Source organism: Thermobia domestica, chromosome 11, assembly GCF_964235325.1.
Source record: "Thermobia domestica chromosome 11, izTheDome1.hap1.1, whole genome shotgun sequence".
Lineage (NCBI taxonomy): Eukaryota > Metazoa > Arthropoda > Insecta > Zygentoma > Lepismatidae > Thermobia > Thermobia domestica.
This window is the reverse complement of record NC_137464.1, coordinates 220,398,770-220,422,298: the sequence shown is the minus strand read 5'-3', so window position 1 is coordinate 220,422,298 and position 23,529 is coordinate 220,398,770. Positions and strand designations below refer to the sequence as shown.

The following is a 23,529-nucleotide window of genomic DNA, read 5'->3' as shown; positions in this document are numbered from 1 at the left end:
ATGTGTTTTTAGTTCCTAAGTTCCTACAAAAATACACTTAAATATAACAATCATTTTGTTCTTGAATCTGTGAAAATATATAACAAAAACGTAAAGAAATGATTTAACTTTTATCTTGTAAGATACACGTAATCAAACAAAATGAAATCTCAGTGTAACGTCTTACTGCTATTCCATTAAGAGTGAAAGAGAGAAGTGATATTGAAAAGTGATGAAAAATTGGTGGAATGAGAAAATTGGAGGAAACAGGAGAACTCAGAAAACTCCACGACCTAATGTCGTCCATTACTAGTTCGCTTGACAAGGGATCGAATCAAGGTCTCTTCGAACAGGAAGGAAGAACACTATCATACCACAGACGTAAAGAAACAAAATTATAAATATTTTTGTGAGAAGAACTTCGTTTCAATAAACATAATTGAAATAAAACGCAAAATTGTAAAAGAGTCGTAAGTTAATTATCGTACTCATCAAGACCGGATGTCCCCTAGAGGAGACGTGGAGTTCGCGTAGCCCACAGTAAGCACCAACATTTTGGGGCCATTTTAAAATCATTTAGGACCTATATTAGATATATGTCAAGGAAAATTAGAAATCTGAGACAAAAAAAAAAAAAAAAATTCCCAGGACTAAGGAGGTTAAATGGTATTTGTCCGAACATGTATTTATATCGTAAAGAAAGTCCTCGTAAAGTGAATCTGCACTCGCAACTCCTACCCTAAGACACAATTTTTAAGACATTACGAATGAATTTCATGAAGAAATAATTACATATAATAAGATAGCACATAATCATTCCAGGCACATCATATACACGCATAATGTCAAACTGTACGCAATTATCTGAGCATGCACCAAAGTAATAATATACAAGAACGTCTTAAGAAATCATTTAAATCAAGAAAAGTGAAAGATCTTTTTTTAATTTCACGGAATATTCTTAATCTACATCAATTTTGGGATGTCACCTGCGATACTTAGCTTTAATATTCTTTACTTTTATAGTTATACAAAACAGATTACTGCTATAAGAATGTCAACTGCTTTCCTTGTCCACGTCATACTCAATTTTAGTGACACTGCATAGCGATTTTCGTTTGTTTTCTTTGATACAATGTTGGATAGAAATAGAACAAGTTCTAATTTAGAGCAATTGTATCAAATGTAATAACCAACCCAAAAGTTGCATACAACTTGGTATCGTACACGTTCAAATTTCACTTCGATGAAATATTTGATACAATATATGATGGAATATTTGATCGTCTAAATCAAGCCTAACGGGTCTTACGGGCGAGAATCATTTTGTAATCCAGTACTATTAGTGAATTTGTTGGGATTAGCAGTAATAGGTGATGGTGGGGTAAAGAAAGAGAAAGAGGGTAAGAAAAGAAAAGGAGGAGAATTTAAATCGTGTTCTGTGGCTAGATACTAAGCTCTTCTAGTTGTTTGATGGCACATTCACATTTATAATGGGATGAAGTGATATAGAAGAAAGGAAGTAGTAAGTAGATATAGAATATGTCAGCAGATGATCGCGATTCGGAACATGGCTTTAGTTCAGACAGCACCATCAGTAGGGAAGCCATTGCAAGTAGTATTCGTGACATCTTTTGTGATTTCGCGAACAGTTTACCAGATAAACTAGAGTATGATTCCAACTTTGAAGAGGGAGAGGTGCTTTATGATTCTGACAGAACCAAAGAGACACTTATCTCATTCGGTGGACGAAATGTGGTTATCAACTTCGGGGCAGACGATACGATGGAGTTTATCAAGAAAAGATTTTTAGAAGTAGTGAAGAAATGTCAAGAACTATCTCCGTTATTAAAGAGTGGTGAATCTATTGTTTTTAAATATTTCCACAAGAAATTCGGTACTTGGGTAGAAGTCCCTGAGGATAGCACAGTCGACGATGGACAAAAGCTACATGCTGATATAGTTGATTCGAAATATGAGCCAACGTCGAGCCGAGTTCTAAAACTGTATGCGTGTAAAGACATATTTGAAGAGGGCATGTCACCACGTGATGACGATTGCATGGAAATGGATGTAGATGTTCAAAGTGAAGCTGATGTCAACAATAATAACTGTAAGGAAATAGAGACATACAAAGACACATGCAGATCCAATAGAAGAAGGAGCAGAAAGAAGCATAGCAAAATGATTGTGATAAGGAAACAAAAACACAGAAGCAGTAGTTCGAGCAGCGAAGAACAAAAGAAAGAAAGGAAGAAGAAAAAGAAGAAGAAGAAACATAAACACCGTCGTCGTCGTCGAAGCAGTTCAGAGGACCCAGTTCACAGCAGCAGGGAAAGGGACAGCTTATGCGAGCGATACGACAGGGGCAGAAGCTTTTCTGCATCACCGTCACCAGAAACATGCTACGTAAGAGAACGTTGCTATGATGACAACTCGTCGTCTTCTCGAGATTGGACGCCAGAGAGACGAGTGAGTAGGCAGCCTAGATCTGAAATAATAAACGTTTACAGATATGAAGAGGTGGTCGAAGATTTCTACGACAGTCCGATGGACGATTATGATAGGCCTGGACCAAGTAGAGGTAAGGGTATTTAGATTTTTTAAATAATGATAACAACCCATTTTGAAGATACAGCTTATGGTCGTGAGACAGTACCAGAAAGATAGACTCTAGTTTCGTGATCAGATTAGAAATTATTATTATTATTATTATTATTATTATTATTATTATTATTATTATTATTATTATTATTATTATTATTATTATTATTATTATACCATCAACACAATGTTTCATTGGGTCCGTCCACATGGGACAGAAAGGTGTGCGCCTGCAAGTGCTTTGTCTGTATGGAAGCATTACCCTTTGCCCTCACTTGTTTAACTTAAGTTTACATATTAGAAAGAGCTCAACCAGGCACTTAGCCAAGGAGGGGAGTCCGGGGGGTTCAGACTCCCTTCGAAACCAGAAATGAAGCAGGATGAAACAAAAAGAAGAATTAGCGTTAAAAATAAAAAGTTACAGCAAGCATTTGGTTACTCTTTCTTTGTTAGAGATAGAAGGAGAAAATTATTGACGTGTGTTTTGCTGTCCGTTCCAAATCACAAGTTAAATAAGTAGTAACCAATGATACGCCCACTTGAGCACAGTGTTGTCGGCATTTGCTCTTCTTATTGTTTCCTCTAGACTCCAGCCTTACGAGGAATGCATTAGACGAATTACTTGGAATACATGGTGGCGAATGGGGGTATATCCTGGCTGGAAAAATAAGGGAATTTGAAATTTCTAAAAAAGTTACGGAACTCTCAGAATTTCTGCTACTAGTGAGGGAAATTTCAAGCTTTCGATAACATAGAGCCATTCTGTAATAGTGTGAACATTTTTTATCTAATTTTTCATAATCTTTTCTCTGCAGTATCAAACATGCTATTTCAGAAAGTTTTCTACTGAACAGATAGTAGTTGATATAATAATAAAAACAAAAAGTTACGTGGAAAAAAAAATTCTGTTAACATTTGATTCAACAGAGAAAGGAACGCAGATATTGTAAAATATTTTACAAGACATTATTGGATATGTACTTTTATAATAGCAGATATGTACTTTTTATAATAGTTGAGGTCATAATGAAAGGAAAATTGTTATATTTGAATGAACAAAGGAAGGAACAAAGGATATTGTAAAATCTTTTTCGATGCTTTTTTATATTCTTTTATTCGAGATTTCTTCATAATTTGTTATCAAAATACTTACGGACATATCCTCATTTTATTGTCCTAACAAACCAATATATTATGTTGCCAGTAAAATAGTTTAGAATGATCTTGCCCCTGGTGTGCTAACCATAGTATTTCATGTTACCCTCCATTACGAAATCCTGGCTACGTGCCTGAGTTGAACCTATTTAAGAAGTGGAAAGTAACTGTTGCTACCAACACTGCTCAAACTGTTTCTTCAATTTTAATTCCTCAAACGATTCTGTACAAATCATTTCGTCACAATTATTGACGGATGGGCTCAATTCCCAGCGGGAGCTCATGCACTTCGAATCCCACGTTAAGCTGTGATGGGATCATATCATATAGCCTCGATGCTGAATGGGACGATAAGCTCTGTTCGAATCAATCATATGTAATTACATAAAAGTACGTAATGATGAAAAGTTAACTAGCTTCAATTCGTGTGTATTTCTACTTCCTAACTTTTGAAATAAGAACACGATAATATTTTATGACGTATTCATTTTATTTCTATCGTTTCTAAAGCAAATAATAATTCTTTCGACTATTCATTTTCAACACTAAGCCATTAACCTATCGTTAAGTTAGAAACTGAATCACTCACGTGCACCCATCAGAAATCGAACCCTCTTATCAAATGCTTAATGCGCGTTGCCAATAACATATCCACGAGAAAGCTCCAAAATACGTATGTGTGAAGTTTCGCACGGGAACCGAATTTACTGAGGTCTTTGTCAGAGTTTTCCGCCTTAAGTCTACTCTACTTGTCTTGAGAATGGGCTATTCTCTATTTATTACTATTTTTATAATTATTTATTTGAATTACAACATATTTGCTGTGACTTCGCATGCTTGCTTAACCAGTAAAATTTCAGACGTAAACCGAATCAATTCAAAATGTACTTCATTAATATTCACTCGCCTCCTAAATGCTTACAAAAAAAGAAAAAAAAAATACATACATATGATGTTATTAAATTCCGAAATTAAAAATGCATTAAGAAAGTATTTTATTTCTTCCTTCATGATAATGTATGTATAACCGTCGCAAAGAATATTGCAGAGTTGTACCTTGAAACAACACGACTTATGTCAGTCTATTTCCCCAAAAAGAAGGTCTTTCCCCCCACTTTCATCTTGTGGAACGTACTAAATCAGCACAGCGCTGAGAGGGACATTCTCCCGCCTCCTATTCTCTCCAGCGAGCCGCAAGGAAATAGTTAAAAAAGCATGTTTTACGTTAAAATTGTGATTACATTGCGGATAAGAGCAGGCGTTTAAAGATTTTTTTGCGTGAAGTACAAACTAAGCTGAAAAAGAGCCAGGTGCTAAGACGTGAACAGAGAGTAACATCATGTATTATGACTTACGCTATGTTGCCAAATCTCTAATGGATATTAATCAAGGATACAGACTCCATACTAAATGAAACCATTAGACTTTCGTTCGATCGCTCCTCATTCCTATACTGAAATAAATGTTCACAATTATTTTTATATTATTCCTTTTTGTATTTATTGGGAAGCCATGTGACTTTATGATAGCATTACAAAACCGCCTCTGGTAGTTACACATTTGTTTTGATTTCGTCTTGTATTAATGTGATATGTTAAAACTAGAGTAGAATATTTATACTATAAACTCTACAGTTAATGGTATAGTTCGTAACCCACTTGCAACATCATACATAAATCCACGAATACGGATACTTGCAACACTAATATTCGAAAGCGAGTATATATATATATATATATATATATATATATATATATATATATATATATATATATATATATATATATATATATATATATTGCATCAACATTAGCACCCACCTAGTTTCGAAGCGCCTAGTTTCATTTCCTTTTTAGAGTAAAACATAATTTTTGATACATATTTTACAGTGTCATATGCATGAAAGTGTTTCGGAGTTTTGAACCCTAGACCAAGGTTTTATATAACTATTTCAAATATTTTGGAAACAAATGATAAAAGTAATATTAGCCTCTAATTAGATACATTATCTTTCTCGTTTCGTTTATGTATAAACTTTGTTAATGTTAATTTATGCGGAAAGACTCCAGTGCTTAGAGAAACATTAATTAAATAAGTAAGTTCATCAATATAGTTTTTGGAAATGAACCTTGGTATTTCATCTGGCTAACATGATTTCTTATTCTTAAAGTTTTGAGTGATAAATGATTTCTTTGATTTCTTTTCTATCCACAAGTGTAAAATACAAATTATCATCATTGAATTCCATGTTTTGTAAAGATTATTTATATGCTTGTTGAAAATGTGAGTTTTGTAATTCTTCTAGTGATTGTATGAAATAATTATTGAAAATATTTGATACTTTATTATAGAGGAAATTCGGGTATTGTGCCGTGTTTCTTCCAGGCATGTTTTTTTGGGGGCACTGCCCCCCGGAGGAGACCAAAATAATACCTTTATAATATAATAATAAATAGAATAGTACCCGCAGCGCCCCCAGGAATACTAAGTGTGCTCACCCCGGAACATTGCTTCTGAAAGAAACACTAGTATTGTGGAATACTGTTTTTATTTTCAATGATACAAGAGACACAAATAAACTTACAATAATGGGTTTTATGCTAAAATATGGTGTAATGTATGCTCTTTAAGAAAACAAAACTGCAAAAGCTATACACGTTACATTCTCTGAGCTTGACAAGTATTTTCAAAATATGACAGAATTTGAGGTCACCCAAAAGTGAAGGGTAATGTGGAATAGTTTTCCAAATTATTCTCCATCAGTTTCAAATAAATATTGATATTACAATCTATATTTTCATGACTACTGAAATTTAAAATTCACAAAGAAAGTATGGAATTTCAACTGTTGTTCAATTTAATGAGTACATATAAATATACAACGTAAGAACTGAGCTTGAAAAAAGAAGCAAGAAATAATCAAAACAATAAACGAATTGTGAAGAAGAACACGTACAATACTGCATGGTGTGTAAAATTTACGAGTAGTCATAATAAATGAAGTCCACTCTGTATCCTCCAGTGCACTCAGTATGACATAATTGATTACACGAGAGACACCGAATCCACTTGTCACCTGAATTGTCTTCGAAAATTTTCCCACAGTGGTAGGTGCAGTGAGTATCATCATTCTTATTCGCTCTTTCGGTAGCATCACTGTTATGATTGTCTTCGGTTCTTCTTTCTGAGTTGCAAATGAGAGTTCTCGCTGTTCGGATATAGATAACAAACGCTTGTGGATTATGAACATAATTCTGATAGTCCCACTTGCTGTTATTTGAGTGTTATTGAGGTTGACGTCGTCATTCACTTGTCTGCTATGCAATAACGTGTTTACTATCTTATTAAAGTAACATTTGTTTTTTTTTTAAAAAGTTTCTCTCTCTCTCTCTCTCTCTCTCTCTCTCTCTCTCTCATGTAAACCAACGAAAATGTAATGTTCCTCTGGTTCTCATACCACGATATGTCAAACAAATACAATTATTTTATAAACTTTATTGGCATTTTTCATTAATTGTAAGGCGAATTATAGATTTAGAATCAATTTCCTGTTTCTTTTAGTTTTAGATAAGCAAAATCTCAATGCGGAATATTATATAACATTTGTGTTTCTTCTCTTTCCTTCTATAAAGGTAACGAAGAACGTTTTGTCGTTTTTCGTGACGGTCTGTGTTACATTGGCCCTCACACCGTGAGTTGAATGCGAATGGAGATATGGCGAAAGCCTGTTGTTGTTGTTGTTGTTGGTATATCCAACATACTACTTGGTTGTGACAGTTCAGTTACACCGTGAACTTACTTAAGGACACAGTGAACATGGGACCTTCACAGAGCGTCATAAGGGCTTGTATTTTGTACGAGTTCAAATTAGGGTCAAACGCCACTGCAGCGAGGCGGAAGATATGCCAGGTCTTTGGTGGGGGTGTCGTGACTATGCGGACAGTGCAGTGGAGGTTTAACAAGTTTAAGGACAGTGACGAACACTCGAAGACGCACCACGTGCCGGAGGACCAATACATGTACAAAATGAAGGTCTTCAGGCAGCAATTGAGGCGAACAGTGGCCAGACATGTGAAAAACTGAGACTACAATTCAGTGTGAGTGGACAAACCATTCGGCAGCACCTCCATCAACATGGGAAGCACTATAAGTTGGGTCTCACTTGATTTACTCTGCGCCAGAAGATAACGCGAGCAGACACTCTTATGTCTTTGCTGTCTCGCCTGAGGAAGGAGCCATTTCTGGACAGGGTGTTGACATGTGATGAGAAGTGGGTCCTGTCCGAAGCTCCATGGCACTGTCATCATTGGTTAGCGTTCCAAAACAGCCGAAACCAGCACTGCATCAGAAGAAGGTCCACCTGTATGTTTGGTGAACTGCTCGCGGCATTGCGCATCGGGAACTGCTACCGTCAGCAGTTGAGTCGTGTTCAAGGAAGCTCAAAACTCTGGAGCCAGCACTTCTGTATCGCAAAGGGGTTCTCCTCTTACAGGACAACGCTAACCCTCACGTGGTTAGAATGGCCAGGGACACCACTCTACGCCTTGGGTGGAAAATACTATTGTTATCGCCATACTCCCCGGACATTGCACCATCCGATTATCACCTCTTTCATTCCTTGGACAATAAACTTTAAGGACGCCAGTTCAAATCCCTAATAGAGGTGCAAAATGCACTTGATATCTCCTTCGCTTCATGGCCCACCAAGTTCTACCGCGATGGAATCCATGGCCTTCCAGAATGTTGGCAAAAGGTCGTCGATACTCCAGATAAAATAATGTAAATATCACAGGGAAATTTATTCATTTTCGTTATTGAACACTTGTTTTAAGGCACGGAGCTCACCGTAAGTTTTTCCGGTTGCCCTTCGGGCAGTGTTGCCACAGTCCTAGCTCTGGAGTGGGCTGAAAAATAGTACCAAATTGAAACAAAAAGGGCTGAATTCATTATTTTATACCAGTGTAATACATGGCTCTATAACACGAAACTAAGAGAGGTAAAGTTCTAGAACACCTACCCCTCCTCTTCCAAGAGTCCAAATCAAGAAAGTGCTCTTTCTTTAATGAAAAAATACTTTTTAAAAATATCCAAATTGGAGGAGCCCGAACAACCGTGGAAGTAGATGAAACTTTTCTCGCACGTAGAAAGTATAACAGAGGGAAAACAGTTATCATGTTCGGTATGTATTGTAAGGAAATCAAACGCGCCTCTATTTCAAAGTGACCAGTAAACCAAAACGGTATTATGGCCATATATGAATATATATATATATAACGAGAAACAATTCAATCATCTCCGAGTTCGTGTGTAAACAATGAGTTATAATAAAATATTAAAATATAAATTATTACACCTTATTCTCGCTTATTTCACGACCGAAGGAGAATAATAGAGTGTAAGAAGAATAGGTCAGTAAATTAACATTTGAAAAAAAAAAATGTAAAACCGGTCCAGAGTCCTAGAACCTTCCCTGAAAGACATCACAACACATTATTAATAACTTTAAGTCACAATGGTATCTATTATTTCCAACTAGCGCAACACACACATACATAATACACATACAGAAACAGAAAACATATAACATCACACCAGTGCATTTTTTATAAGAAATCGCTACTGGGTATCCAAGCACAAAAGGGCCCTTGACACAAATACCAAAATTCAAATGTACAGTGATTTTTTAAAGTGTATTTTTGTATAATGTACACTTTTGAATTAATTACATACAATATGACGTATTTGTCAGACTTCTGCTAACCGTTTCGTTTCCGATTCAACACATCGCCATCAATACAGGAGCGAACATTTTCTTTTTTACATTTTGGCTCAGATACGTCTTCAGTCCGGTACTTAAAGATAAAACCGAGCTGTCATAATTGGATATTTTTCTTCATTCATTTATTTATTTATTTTTATATCTATAGTTTTAAGTTGGACATAGGTAGGACAACGACAAAGAAACACGACTGACACAAATTGAGAGGGTACAAGACACAAACTACACAACAAGGAAATAACAATACGTGAACTTGACTAAACATTTCCCTAACGAAATCATTTTGTGTGTTTAGGCCTACCTATGTATTCAATACTAAATATTACCACCAATACTTTATTTTTTAAGAAACAATATAATCAAAAATTTATTTTTATGGTTTAAATGTTATCAATGGTTTAAATCGAAGCATGTAAGAATTTTTGTTAATGGTTAAACTTCAGCTATAATTTTTACACTTTAAATCACAATCTATTTCACATTGTTTAGTTTTTCTCCTGTTTTAAAGCGTTATTCCACTTGTAATTGGTAAATTTCTAGTATTATTTTCACACTTCAATTGCATTGCTTGGTTTCTTACATGTTTAGAACATAATTGAGTAAGTTTCTTACCTGGTTATCATAGGTTTGACGGAGGCGTTAATATCGTTAGCAGTCTTGGCACCTCTATTACTGTTACGACAATTGATACATGATCTACTATCACCGAATAAAGGACATTGACTCATTACCAAAGAAAAAAGAAAAATTTCGGCAATATTTACGAAAACTCGCGCTGAAGAAAAAAAAACAACGGAAAAGTACCAGTGACTATAATCTGAGTATTAGAGATTCTAATATCTGAGTATAAGGGAAAAAGGGGATGGGCACAATGGTAACCAGCGACAGATTTAGAAAAATATTTTGGTGAGGGCTTCTCTTAGGAATACTTCATCTTTAGAAATCACAAAATTTTAGAGGGGGGCTTGAAGGTTATGAGTAACACTTGATTCGTTTTCTATAGAAATCCTAAAATTTAGGAGGAGTTCAGCCCCCTTCCCAGCCAGTGTAAATCCGCCACTGAAGGTAACTGTGCAACAAAGAGGAACAAAAATTGTTAAAAGTAGCGCTTTGTATTTGATAGACAATCCCTTACTTTCTTACAAGTTTGTGCCATCTAGGCCTATTAATTATGTCAGAAAATTTACCTGAACAAATATTAATTACCGATATTGTCCAGAACAGACACGAAATGATTGCTTGCCAAGAAATGTTAGGCCAAGATAAAACAGGTTAGGTTAAAGAGAACGATCTTTGAGAAGACTGGAATTGGGCGATAATGAGAATGGGAAATCTCTGGAAAGCAAACCAAGTAATTCTAGTAATTTATTGTTCAAGCACTCTTCCAGTAGTTTAAAGATCTATGAAGTGCACTGGGTATCCAAACTGCTGGGCCTGGGTATCCAAGTGCTGGGCCTGGGTATCCATTTGGATACAAAAAGGTAGCTTAAAATATGCCCTGCATCACACCTTATATGCAGTAAGACAGTACACAAACACAGAACACACATAAAGTAATAATAGGAAATACATGACATCACATCAAGTCTTACTGACACATTTGAAAATGTGACAAGTATTTGTTAAATGGTGCTGAATTGGGTAGAAATGTACCAACTTTTTCACAAAAGAGGCAGAAAATGCCTAATGGTACCAACGGGCCGATGAATGGCAAAAAGGGCTGAATTTGGTACAATCGTACAAAGTGTGGCAACACTGCCTTTTGGGCAGTCTACCTCTGCTCTGAACTCTTGTGAAAACGTTATAGGAATTGTATAGTTGAGATTGTTGCGTAGGATACCGCATGTTTGTTTCAAATAATTTTATATTTTCTTATTACAGGAGAGATCTACAACGCCACTCTGAACATGAAAGGCAAGAACCCAGTCATGGCCTTAAATGAACTTTGTGCAAAGATGAAGTGGGATTGTCCTTCGTTCAAACTAGTTAAGGAAGAAGGCATGCCTCACGAGAAGAGGTTTCTAATGCAGGTCAGTTTCTAATTAATTTCTGTACCATCTGATGAGTTAAAACACACATAGCGACTGCAACAGAAGGAAATGAACGCTCTGAAGCAATAATAACATGCTGGCTGGATACGGTCTGCGAGTGAGTTTCACACGGGTCGCAAATAGACGTAACAAAAATATCGTACGATTAGTTTCGTTTTTTAAAACCGTTAATAGGATACATATATTTTTTCTTGCACAGACGATCGCATTTGTTTGCTCTATATAGCAATTAGAATGAATGTGTATTTGATGAAATGGAAATGAAATATTCACGTAAGTCAAGTAATAACAGTGATAAAAAGAAACTTAATCGATTAATTAATGTTTTTAACGATTAGTGACTTTACATGACCATCATTATATACGTGTTTGTATGCTTAACTTGTAACCTGAAAATATTTTCTGTAATCTTTTGGTTACGAAGATCATTGGTATCGGTCCAATTTTTGAGAAAAAATGCATATTTCATTAAGTTCCTTTCAAATCCGGCGTTCCCAGACACATAGAACTTAACTTATGGAGTTACCTGATTAATTGGTGTGTGAAAAGAGAACAACGTAATACGTATATCTACAAGGAATGACCCAGCAGGACCGCCGACGACTTTCACGCGTAGACACCGGAAGTCGTTTCACACCTGATCTGAATTGCTACAGCTCGGGAATCCAGCTTCATCCCAAGCAATTTGCGGAAGGAACTTCATACAATGGCCACTTTTCAATACCACCAGTGATGCTATTCAGCCAGTTCGCACCGGTTCGCTAGAACAGTTTGTTAAAGTAGTTCGAGTTCGCATAACAGTTTGTTATACCAAAACATAACAGTAAATTTTATTCTGTTATACAGGGGTGCCCACAAGGGGGGGGGGCTATGACGCAAAGTGCGTCATTGAAGTATTTGGGGGGGGGTAAAAATCTGTATAAATATGTTTCAGGGAGTGTAAAAATTAATCGAAAAGAAGATTTTTTTCATGGAAGAACACTTACGGCTAGACAATTGGGAAGGGGGGGGGTTCGTCATGGACGTAAGGGGGGGTGGGCACCACTGTGTTATACCTAGAAACAGTAAAATTTATTTTAACTATCTTTGTTTTTAGGAATTCTCACAGCTACAGGGTTAAAGTGTGATCTCTCAGAACAAGGAATGAGGGTTGTCCAGAAAGTCCTAGAAGTTTTTTCCTATTGGGGCAGTGAGCAGGACCAGGATTGCTATCTTGGTGTCAGAACGTTGCCACACTCAGTACACATCCAGCTATGTTAGCGTGAGGACTGAAACTCTTGCTGTGCTTTCTGAGACGTGTTACAATGTGCGCTGCAATAGACAGTAATGTCAATGACTTTTTGAATAAATTAGAAAGGCTTATATCGGAATTCTCGTCCTCTAAAAAGTCGTTTGTAATTTGTGGTGATATTAATATTGATTTTTTACTAAATAATAGCAAAGAAAAAGAAGATCTCATTTCTCTCTGCACATCATTTAATCTGAAACCTATCGTCAATACTCCTACCAGAATAGGCAAAACAAGAATCTCTGCTCTTGACCAAATTTTAATTCCACGTGATGATTTCGTATCTCATGTTGATGTACTAAACCTAGGCTATTCTGATCATAATGCTCAACTTCTCTATTTTTACACAGAAATAATTAATAAGAATACAAACGTGGGCGTGGAATGGTCTGAACGGCGTTCATTTACACCCACTAACGTAGCATATTTCAGATACTTGTTGAAAACTGAGTCGTGGGAAGATGTTTATATTGAATGTAATGTTAACGACCAATTTAATTCCTTTTTATGCATATTTACTCATTATTTTAATATTGCTTTTCCTAAACAAAAAATTAAGATAAATAAATCGGTAAATGTCAGTTCGAAGTGGAAGACTTCTGGAATAAAGGTTTCTCTAGAAAAAATGCGCTATTTACATCAACTATCCCGACGGTGCCGTACTCCCGTGTTTAAACGATACCACAAAATGTACAGACGAGTTTTACATAAGGTCATAAAACAGGCAAAAATGTTAGAGAATGATACTTACATTGGGACAGCTTCCAATAAAATGAAAGCTACATGGCAAATTATTCGGAAAGAATCTGGGGAACGAAAACCCTCCTCTAAGATAACTAGCGTTTCTTGTCAAAATAAAATTATTAAAAATCCGACTGAAATTGCAAATGCTTTTAACGATTACTTCACGAATGAAGTGGAAAAGCTTATCACTAATAACGTGAACAATAAACTACCTAGCAAACAATACGTTAGTAGACACAACGATATTTTTGAAAAATCATTGTTCTTGCACCCAGTAACTAGTCAGGAAATCTTAAATACTACACTGAAAATGAAAAATATGAGTTCTTCAGGATATGATGAAGTTCCTGATAAAATTCTAAAGCAATGCTCCTATGAAATTGCTGATATCTTATGCTTCATAGTAAATAACTCTTTTAGTAGTGGCGTTTTTCCTGAGGCATTGAAGCTAGCAGTTGTTAAGCCCTTATATAAAAGTGGCAAGAAAGATCTTACATCGAACTATAGACCAATATCATGTCTGTCTACCTTCTCTAAACTTTTTGAAAAACTTATGTATATAAGACTAGTTAGCTTTCTAAATAATTTTAACTTAATATCTCCTACTCAAAATGGCTTTAGATCAAATAAGTCTACTGAAACTGCTCTTTACTCCTTTCTCTATTCTGCTTTAAATTCAATAAACGCTAAGAAATATACAACCGGCATATTTCTTGATCTTAGCAAAGCTTTCGATACAATTGATCATCAAATTTTACTTAAAAAATTGCAAGATTATGGTATTAGGGGAAATGCTTATGACTGGTTTAAATCGTATATTTCCAACAGAAGGCAGACTGTTGAAATTAACTGTCAAACTCAGGGAGTAAGCAAATGTTATTCAGATACAAAAGAGTTAAAATTTGGAGTTCCTCAAGGTTCCATCTTAGGCCCTATTCTATTTTTAATATATATAAATGATTTGCCACAATGTTTAGACTCTGCTAAAATTGTTCTGTATGCTGACGATACAAATATATTAGTAACTGGAGAAACTTACGTTGAGTTATGTGATGCAGTAGATTCCACCATGTCTGCCGTCAGTGACTGGATGGATAGAAATAAACTAATACTAAACACAACAAAGTCTTCGTGCATGTGCTTTCACGTAGTAAAAAACGAGATAAGAAAACGCCCTTGTGTAACAATTAACGGCAAAACGTTGAATTACGTCTCGGATATAAAATTTCTTGGTCTTTGGGTGTCAGATACATTAGATTGGAAAATTCACATTCAAAAATTATCTAGTAAATTGGCTCAAACCTGTTACATGTTAAAGCTTTTACGAAATAGTGTCAGTCAGCATGTTCTGCTCACAACTTATTTTGGACTTTTTCATTCTAAATTGAAATATGGTATTATATTCTGGGGATCTACTGCACTGCTAAATTCCATATTCGTTTTACAAAAGAGAGCTTTAAGGTTTATGACCGGAAGTAAACCTCGAACTTCTTGTAAACCTCTATTTAAATTTCTTGAAATCTTACCTCTTCCATGTTTATATATATATGAACTTCTAAAATTTGTAATAAAAGATATACAGACAGATACAAGCAGCTTCCGGTTGAACTCAGATATTCATATGCATAATACAAGACAAGCGTCTGATCTTCATGTAGAGTCCTCACGTTTAAAAGTACATAAGAATAGTACATTTCCTATGGCAGTGAATATTTATAACAAGCTTCCTTCCACTTTAAAAAACAAAACATCTGGTTTCAATAAAGCAGTCAAGTCCTACCTACTCGAGTACTGTTTCTATTCTGTAGAAGAATATCTCGCCTGTAATAAATAAGGTTTAAAGTATATATATTTTGTATATCTATAATGTAAGGTTTTATTAACTGTTATGTTGTTTTATATCGATGTATGTAAATTAGAATAATGAAAAATTGTACCTTTTTTGTATATAAATTCACACTATTTTAATATTGCATGTAGATCTAAATGTATACATATGTACACATTCAGTGTTCTTATGACGTGTCCAACTCATACGTTCACGTTGTGAACAATTTGTATGAAAAAGGATGAAAATAAATACAATACAATACAATACAATACAGAAAATCCCACGTCTTGTGATTAGGTTTACTCGGAATCCATTGCCAACTGTGTGAAGTGTACGGACATGGTGTAATCAGTAAAGGCTGAGTTCACACACGGTCAAGCTTACCCGAGAGCTCTTGGTTGGTTTTGGATGGAACGTGATCGAACAACATGCAGCCCGGATTTCGCGCCGAGCGACTACCACTTCTTCCCAGCGATGAAGACGTGGCTAGTCAAACAATGGTTTGATACGGATACCGAACTGCATGCTGGGAAAAGCAAGCGTTAAAATCGCAGGCTGCAGATTTCTATCGCGACGGTATTGAAAAACTTGTGCCAAGGTATGATAAGTGCCTTAATATGCATGGCGGTTATGTGGGAAAATAGCCTAAGAGTGCACCTTTCAAATGTATGTAATACAATGAGATTTGTTAATTCTGTTACTTTTTTTTATTGCAGAACGAATTCTTTGCTAAATCTTCCTACGCCGCGGAAAATTTACCTCAAACTAGCATCACTGATTGTAAATTGAAATAGAATAAATAAAACACAGGTGAAGTTAAAATAAAATAAATGAAACAAAAATGAGTTTACTTAATTACATATATCTTCCTGGAAATTATAAAACCAAAAAGATAATAAAATTTTACAGTTTAAATTTTCGTCATGTTTTTTTTTTTTTTTTTTTGCACCACGAAATTGCATTCTACTATATAATCTATACCTCTATAATATCTATATTATATCTCTACAATCTCAATAAAAAGAAATGTAAGCCTGTCTAATTATTTGCGTTATTGTTTGCAGAATATTTAAATTTAGGCCTTACAAACAAAATTACACCATGCGCCACAATTGGACGAATCTCCAGCTCAAATATTAGATCAGCGCCACACAAAAACAACCACTAATCTTCATCTCATCTGCTTGTCAAGTACCTCTACGTATGTAGCGTGCCCAACTGAGTAAATAATGACGCCTTGTCACGTCATTTATCAGATACGTATTCGCAATAGGCCTAGGTGGGTGGCGAAATTGAAAACTTACCCATTTATGCATACCTACCTTAGATTTCAAACCGTACTATTATTAGTTTAATTTATATGTAGAATATTATACAACCTGTTTCAAAAAGAATATACGTATTTCGAATGCATATATTTACTAAACTTTAAGACATACGAATATGAAATTTTACACACATATTTACGAACCTCTCAAGTTCAAATTACAGTTCAAAGCTCAAATTACAGATGTTCAATATGTCTTCCATCAGCGACACGAACAATATCACATCGATACTCAAATTCCTCCCATACTCGGGCAAGGATGTCCTGCGTCACTGATGTTATGGCAGTACGGATCCGGTTCTTCAACTCTTCCAGGTTCTGTGGAAGTGGTGGTACATAAACGTTGTCTTTAACGAAACCCCACAGGAAGAAGTCACAGGGTGTAAAATCCGGTGACCGTGGAGGCAAGCTCGCACTTGGCGACTCCAGTGAGGCGGTGCCCCGTCTTCTTGAAAAATGAAGTTGTCTTTGTGCTCTCGGAAACAACCAGTTTTGTAAAATAGCGAGATACTGTTGATTGTTAATTGTGTTTCCATTAAAGAAGAATGGGCCGTAAACAGGTGATCGGGATATTGCACAAAACACATTGACTTTGGGCGAATCTCGTACATGTTCAATGACTGCATGTGGGTTCTTTAGGCTCCAAATTCGAACATTTTGCTTGTTTATCTGACCACTAACACGGAAAGTTGCTTCATCACTGAACACGATGCGTTGTGCAAAAGTGTTATCATGGTCAATAACATCCAGAATCTCGTTACAAAATGCTACACGTTTGCGTTTGTCATCAGGACACAGAGCTTGTAACAGCTGTAACTTGTATGGCTTCATAACCAACCGACGTCTCAAAACACGCCAAATTGTTGTTGTCGGCACTTGTAACTCCCGACTGGGACGACGATTTTGGAGGACTACGTTGGAAAGCAGTTTAATTCGTGTAACATTTTCTGAAGAAACACGAGGGCGGCCAGAACTCTTTCCTTTACATACACATCCTGTATCTACAAACTGTCGATACCATCTGCGAATGTTCCATCCATTCGGAGGATCAATTTGGTACCTCAACCTGAAACGTCTTTGCACTGTAGCCACGGAATTGCACTACTCAAACTCGAGAACACAAATGATTTTTGCTGCGGAGTAGCCATTTTAAACATATGACGGTTACCAAGCAAAACAGAAGACAACTGATATCTAGCGGCTATTAATATAAACTAGACTATCTATTCGTTTCTCCAATAGCCAAGCCGAAGCGTAGCGATCGATAGTTTGGACAAAATAATTCTTCGTAATACGTATATTCTTTTTGAAACAGGGTGTATATTTGGCAATGTACAATGTTTTGTTGTGTTGCAACAGGTGACGGTGAAAGGTAAAGACTACGTCACAAAGAAGACCTACAGTACAAAGAAGGAGGCGAAGACGAAAGTAGCAAAACACGCACTGAAGAGTATGGGATTTCTTTAAAGGGAATATTTTATAAAAATTTAGAATACTTTATTTTAAGAGGTCATTTTTGTTTATTTCGGTTGAGAAAATCTCAAGTGTATACTTTTAGTGAATTATTTCAACTTTCCAATGTGTAAATATTAAATTGCTTTAATTGTATTCAAATTTATGAATGTGGTTATTTCTCAGTGATTCTAAAAATGAATAATCGGACAATGAGATCTTCATTTGATTAAGTTTAAAAATAAAAAAAATAATAAAATTGAATATAGTGGCGAAAAATGAAAAGAATAAAAATTTTTCATATTTTAAAATGTGTTTGAAGTCAATTTTAGAATACAACAACTTCTTTTTAGATAACTTAAGTGGAGATATGCCATATAACAATCGCTTAATCTCACCGAACTCAACAAAATGGTATACCGTATTTCTTCGAATATAAGGCGGCATCGAATCTAAGGCGCACCTGAAATTTCACCTCATCGAATTTAAGGCGCAGAAATAATGTAAAAATGGGAGTAATTTCGATAATCATTTTCTTATCAGTAAAACGAAATGTTCATTGTTCGTGAGCGATTACATCTTTGTGCAGTCTGTCATTGTTGTAATACAACCAATTTTAAGCAAATTAATTGTAACTACCACTATTAAAGACTGCAGTAGATTCTATGTTGTAACCTACGTGCAATGAATAAATATATATATATTGCAGTATATACATCGAATCCAAGACGCCATCAAATCCAAGGCGCACCTGAATTTTCGACGTCTAAAAGCTGACAAATGATGCGCTTTATATTTGAAGAAATAGGATAAGTAAGACCAAATCAACATGCATAGTTTCTTTAGCAAATAAAAAAAAACAATATGTCCTTAACTTAAAAAAAATAATGCTGTATACGAGAACGATGGTATCAGTCATCAAGCTTTTTATTATGACAAGTAGCTGAACCTGCGCTCTTTATACAGGCATCATTCACATATGAGCATGAATCTTCTTCTCATTCCTCACAACATATGTACATGTCCTTTTGCAGGCAAAAGTTAAAGACGTCGTGATAAAAATCGGCAAAGGATAGTATAAAGGGGAGTTTTTTTCTATAATTTTTTCAATATCTCACACCGTTTGAGCCTATTCATGTATGATCAGTGTTTTCTCTCTTCTTGCATGCAGTGTGTAATAATCAAATACATACACAATTAAGTAGAATGTCATTTATATATGGTGTTCATTGGGTAAAACACTCCAAAAATAAAGATCCATCTTAGACTGGAAAAATGGTTATCCTTCCTTTTTCAATATTATTTGTCAATGAAACAAACGCCTGAGACATATACAACCCTTATATACAAACATGTGGTGTAGCATTGTATAATGAGTAGGATATGGTGCTTTAGTTTTTTTTTTAAATTTCAACACTTTCAGTGTACCCGTAAAATGTAATAAAGAAATAATGGCCATGTTTTTTTTAAATATTCAATTAGAACTGGACAATCTATTCAAAATTTGGAATCGATCAGTGAAAACGTCATCTTTCTAGAGCCTGTAGTTTCCAAGATCTCATTGTCGAAAGGATTGGCCACAAACATATAAACGTCCACAAGCATATAGTTTAAGCGAACTCCAAAGATGGCAGCGCCCCTCATTTCCATTGATTTTGGACAAGGCTTAGTAAAATACAAAGGCTTTGAACAATAATTTCAAAACATAAACTTTATATAAAACAGATGTATTTAATTAATTTATTTAAAGTACACACACATTAAAATATTTGTCTCTGTTAAACGTGAAAGTACAAATAACCGTAAATCTAAGGTTTCAAATCCAAAGTTAGAGATTGGAATTCAGGCATTTTCATTCTTCATGGTCGCTAGTAATATCGACCGTATCAACTGTGACGTACCAAACATCAGAACAGTTGCATTTTGAGAAACGTTTTCCCACATCCTGATCGAAGAAGCTCAAAACTGTGTGTAACCGCTGAGAGACTCATCAAGCCCAACCTAGCTGATACCAACGCAATTGGCAAGCGTCTTTAGGTCCACCTAGGCCACTATCCGAACTATGCCGCTACATACCAAGATCTTCGTCAGATCTATTTACGTATTTTGAAATACGTGCCTAGAACTAACGTCAAACAACTCATTCATACCAAGAATGGTATCATTATCCGCTCGCCAGATCCAAGTCTAGCTTCTACCATACGTAACACTTACTCTTATGAAATTTTCGGACCATCATCAGATCTTAAGAAACTAAATCCCAAACTAGCAAAGCAACCTCCGCCTCCACGTAAACCGCCGGCACTTTCTGTTGTCATACGAGATGTAGACCCGCAATTCAGCGATGAGGAAATCGCTAAAGAATTGCAGCTGGAGGGATATTCGATATTAAAGTGCATCCTTATTAAGAACGCTAATGGTTCTACCTATATGGTGCGGGTTCTTACGACTTCCCAAGACACCATAGAGAATCTTCTTAGCGACGGTGCATATATGTATTTAAAACGTCATAAATTTGAATCCTGTCGCCACCACTGCCAGTTAGATGCGAGCGCTGTCAGTCGTATAATTCACATTCTACATCTGACAAGTAAACCTTACGTTTGGGTGAATCGAGTTGCTGACTGAGACTCATATGAGAAAGTAGTACTAAATGTGGTCAGTATTTCAGTGAGGTTGTAGGTGCGAAGCTCCAGGGGTTTAGGAGATACAGCTACCAGAACATCACATGGAAGTACAGAATAGTCTTCATACACTTGGAGGTAAAAGCTCTGTAAGACCTCTTGTAACAAAAAAAGGTGAATAACAAATATATGGGTACATATTAGGACTAGGGGGAAGTCATATAGTAAGGGTATACCTGACGGCGGCCATCTTGAAATCCGCCATTTTGAATTAAAGTTAAGTTTTCAAAATAGGAATAGGGTCATGTGATACATGATTTAAGGCGCAAATTTAATCAGAAGAACAATGGTGACGTTAATTTTGATTTACGCGCAGTTGGTAAAAAGTTACAGGGAAATTAAATATTGTTGCTGCATATGTATGTCCTTTACCCCACCTTGTAAATTTTGTGTTAATGATAATTATTAAATAAAAAGCAGGTGGATAAATATTAGGTCTATGGTAAGATTTGCCTTGATGGCGGCCATGTTCAAATCCGCCATTTTGAATCAGACAAAAGTTTTAAACAAAAAGCATACCAGTGACATTTTATTAATAGCAAATTTTACCATAAATCCAACGGTATAACCATTTTTGCTTTATCATTAACCAGCATTTGTTATCGCAATAAACAAGTTGCTAATTTAAGGAAAAATGACCAAAGTGGAATTGAGTCATAATTGAACTTGGTTCTTTCTTCCAGAAAAGTCCTCAATTAGTACAATCAATATGTAGTTCAGAAAAGAGTGCATGACTTGCACAAATGCTCTGCTCACAGTGAGCACACCTGACAAAGGCAATCGAGTTACACTTGACACATTTGTCGTTAACAATTCCGTCAAAGCAGTGGTCGTAAGGAGCGATCCATTTAATTTTGTGCTGATTAATGATAAAGCAAAAATGGTTATACCGTTGGAGTTATGGTAAAATTTGCTATTAATAAGGTGTCACTGGTATGCTTTTTGTTTGAAACTTTTTTCTGATTCAAAATGGCGGATTTGAACATGGCCGCCATCAAGGCAAATCTTACCATAGACCTAATATTTATCCACCTGCTTTTTATTTAATTATTATCATTAACACAAAATTTACAAGGTGGGGTAAAGGACATACATATGCTGCAACAATATTTAATTTCCCTGTAACTTTTTACCAACTGCGCGTAAATCAAAATTAACGTCACCATTGTTCTTCTGATTAAATTTTCGCCTTAAATCATGTATCACATGACCCTATTCCTATTTTAAAAACTTAACCTTAATTCAAAATGGCGGATTTCAAGATGGCCACCATCAGGTATACCCTTACTATATGACTTTCCCCTAGTCCTGATATGTACCCATATATTTGTTATTCACCTTTTTTTGTTACAAAAGGTCTTACAGAGCTTTTACCTCCAAGTGTATGAAGACTATTCTGTACTTCCATGTGATGTTCTGGTAGCTGTATCTCCTAAACCCCTGGAGCTTCGCACCTACAACCTCACTGAAATACTGACCACATTTAGTACTACTTTCTCATATGAGTCTCAGTCAGCAACTCGATTCACCCAAACGTAAGGTTTACTTGTGAGTGTAAAAATCAATTAAAGTGCGGCTTCTGTACCGGACCTCATGCAATGAAGGCCTGCACGAATCTCCACAACCCTCCTAAATGGTCGACTTGTAACGCTCAGCATCCCACCTACAGCTATAAGTGTAAGGCGAAGCCGGAAGCAGAACCTCTCAAACCTGAACTCACTCTACCTATTCGTCCGCATGAATCGCCAGACAATACCTCTGCTGCAGCTTCAGCTTTCCAACTATCACTATCAATCAATTTCTCACATTTCTTACAGTCTCTTTACAAAACATCCATCCGTTCCTCAGACAACATATCCTTCAGCAAATTCATCTTGCTGCCAAAAGCATCTTCCACATTAATTTCACTGGTACATACTCTGGCAACTATGTTCATTTTCACTCAACTCCTTATTACACAGCCGTTTAACACCTTGCTACACGCACTGTTCATCACTCTGCTTATGGCCATTAATTTCTTGTTTCTAAATATTCGCTTTTTAGCGAAACATAAGCCCTTGTTTGAATAACTACTTTTGGAGGAACGTATCAATTGCTTCTTACTGAATGAAACCTATCTTACTTCTGCCTCGCTCTGCAAAATACTTTTCTAGCATCTACTCCGTCACGACTGCCTTGTGCCATCACGTTGCGCCAACGGTGGTGTAGCTATTGGATTTCCTCCTTCAATTTCCCATAGACTCCATAGCTCTGGGATACACTCTTTGCTCGAGCACCTAATTAGTACCTTATATGTTCAACAATGTTATGCAACAGCGGCCACCTAATACATCTGACCTGGACATCCAATTCCGTTGCAGTTCTTCCAATTTATTTCAAATTCATTTCGCAGTTATATTATCATGCCAGACGTTTACTTCCACAGTCGCTCCGATAGGCAAAAATCGGCCTTTTGCACATACATCCAAACTCATACCACTGGTTTTGAGTTGATTTTTGTTTAGCGTCCCGTTCAGCAGCGAGGCTATATGAGACGTGGACCTACTGATTAACGTGGAATCCGAACCATATGAGCTCCAGCCGGGAATCGAACCACTGGTTTTATCCATAACTTCCCAAAACCTACCAGACCCAG

At 36.0% G+C, this 23,529-nt stretch overlaps 1 protein-coding gene across 2 annotated transcripts; it reads left to right on the top strand.

Moving 5' to 3' along the window:
* The first annotated feature begins 1,335 nt into the window (after positions 1-1,335).
* LOC145664762 (uncharacterized) lies at positions 1,336-18,467 on the top strand. Of its 2 annotated transcripts, none has more exons than XM_081731704.1 (3): positions 1,336-2,563; positions 11,399-11,547; positions 16,148-16,297. In XM_081731704.1, exons 1-3 carry the CDS (start codon positions 1,522-1,524, stop codon positions 16,223-16,225), a joined length of 1,269 nt encoding a protein of 422 aa, XP_081587830.1. In that variant the 5' UTR covers positions 1,336-1,521; the 3' UTR covers positions 16,226-16,297. The 2 variants fall into 2 exon arrangements, with proteins under 2 accessions (XP_081587830.1, XP_081587829.1); XM_081731703.1 differs by lacking the exon at positions 16,148-16,297 and adding an exon at positions 18,118-18,467 and having other exon boundaries at positions 1,338-2,563.
* Positions 18,468-23,529: the final 5,062 nt, after the last annotated feature.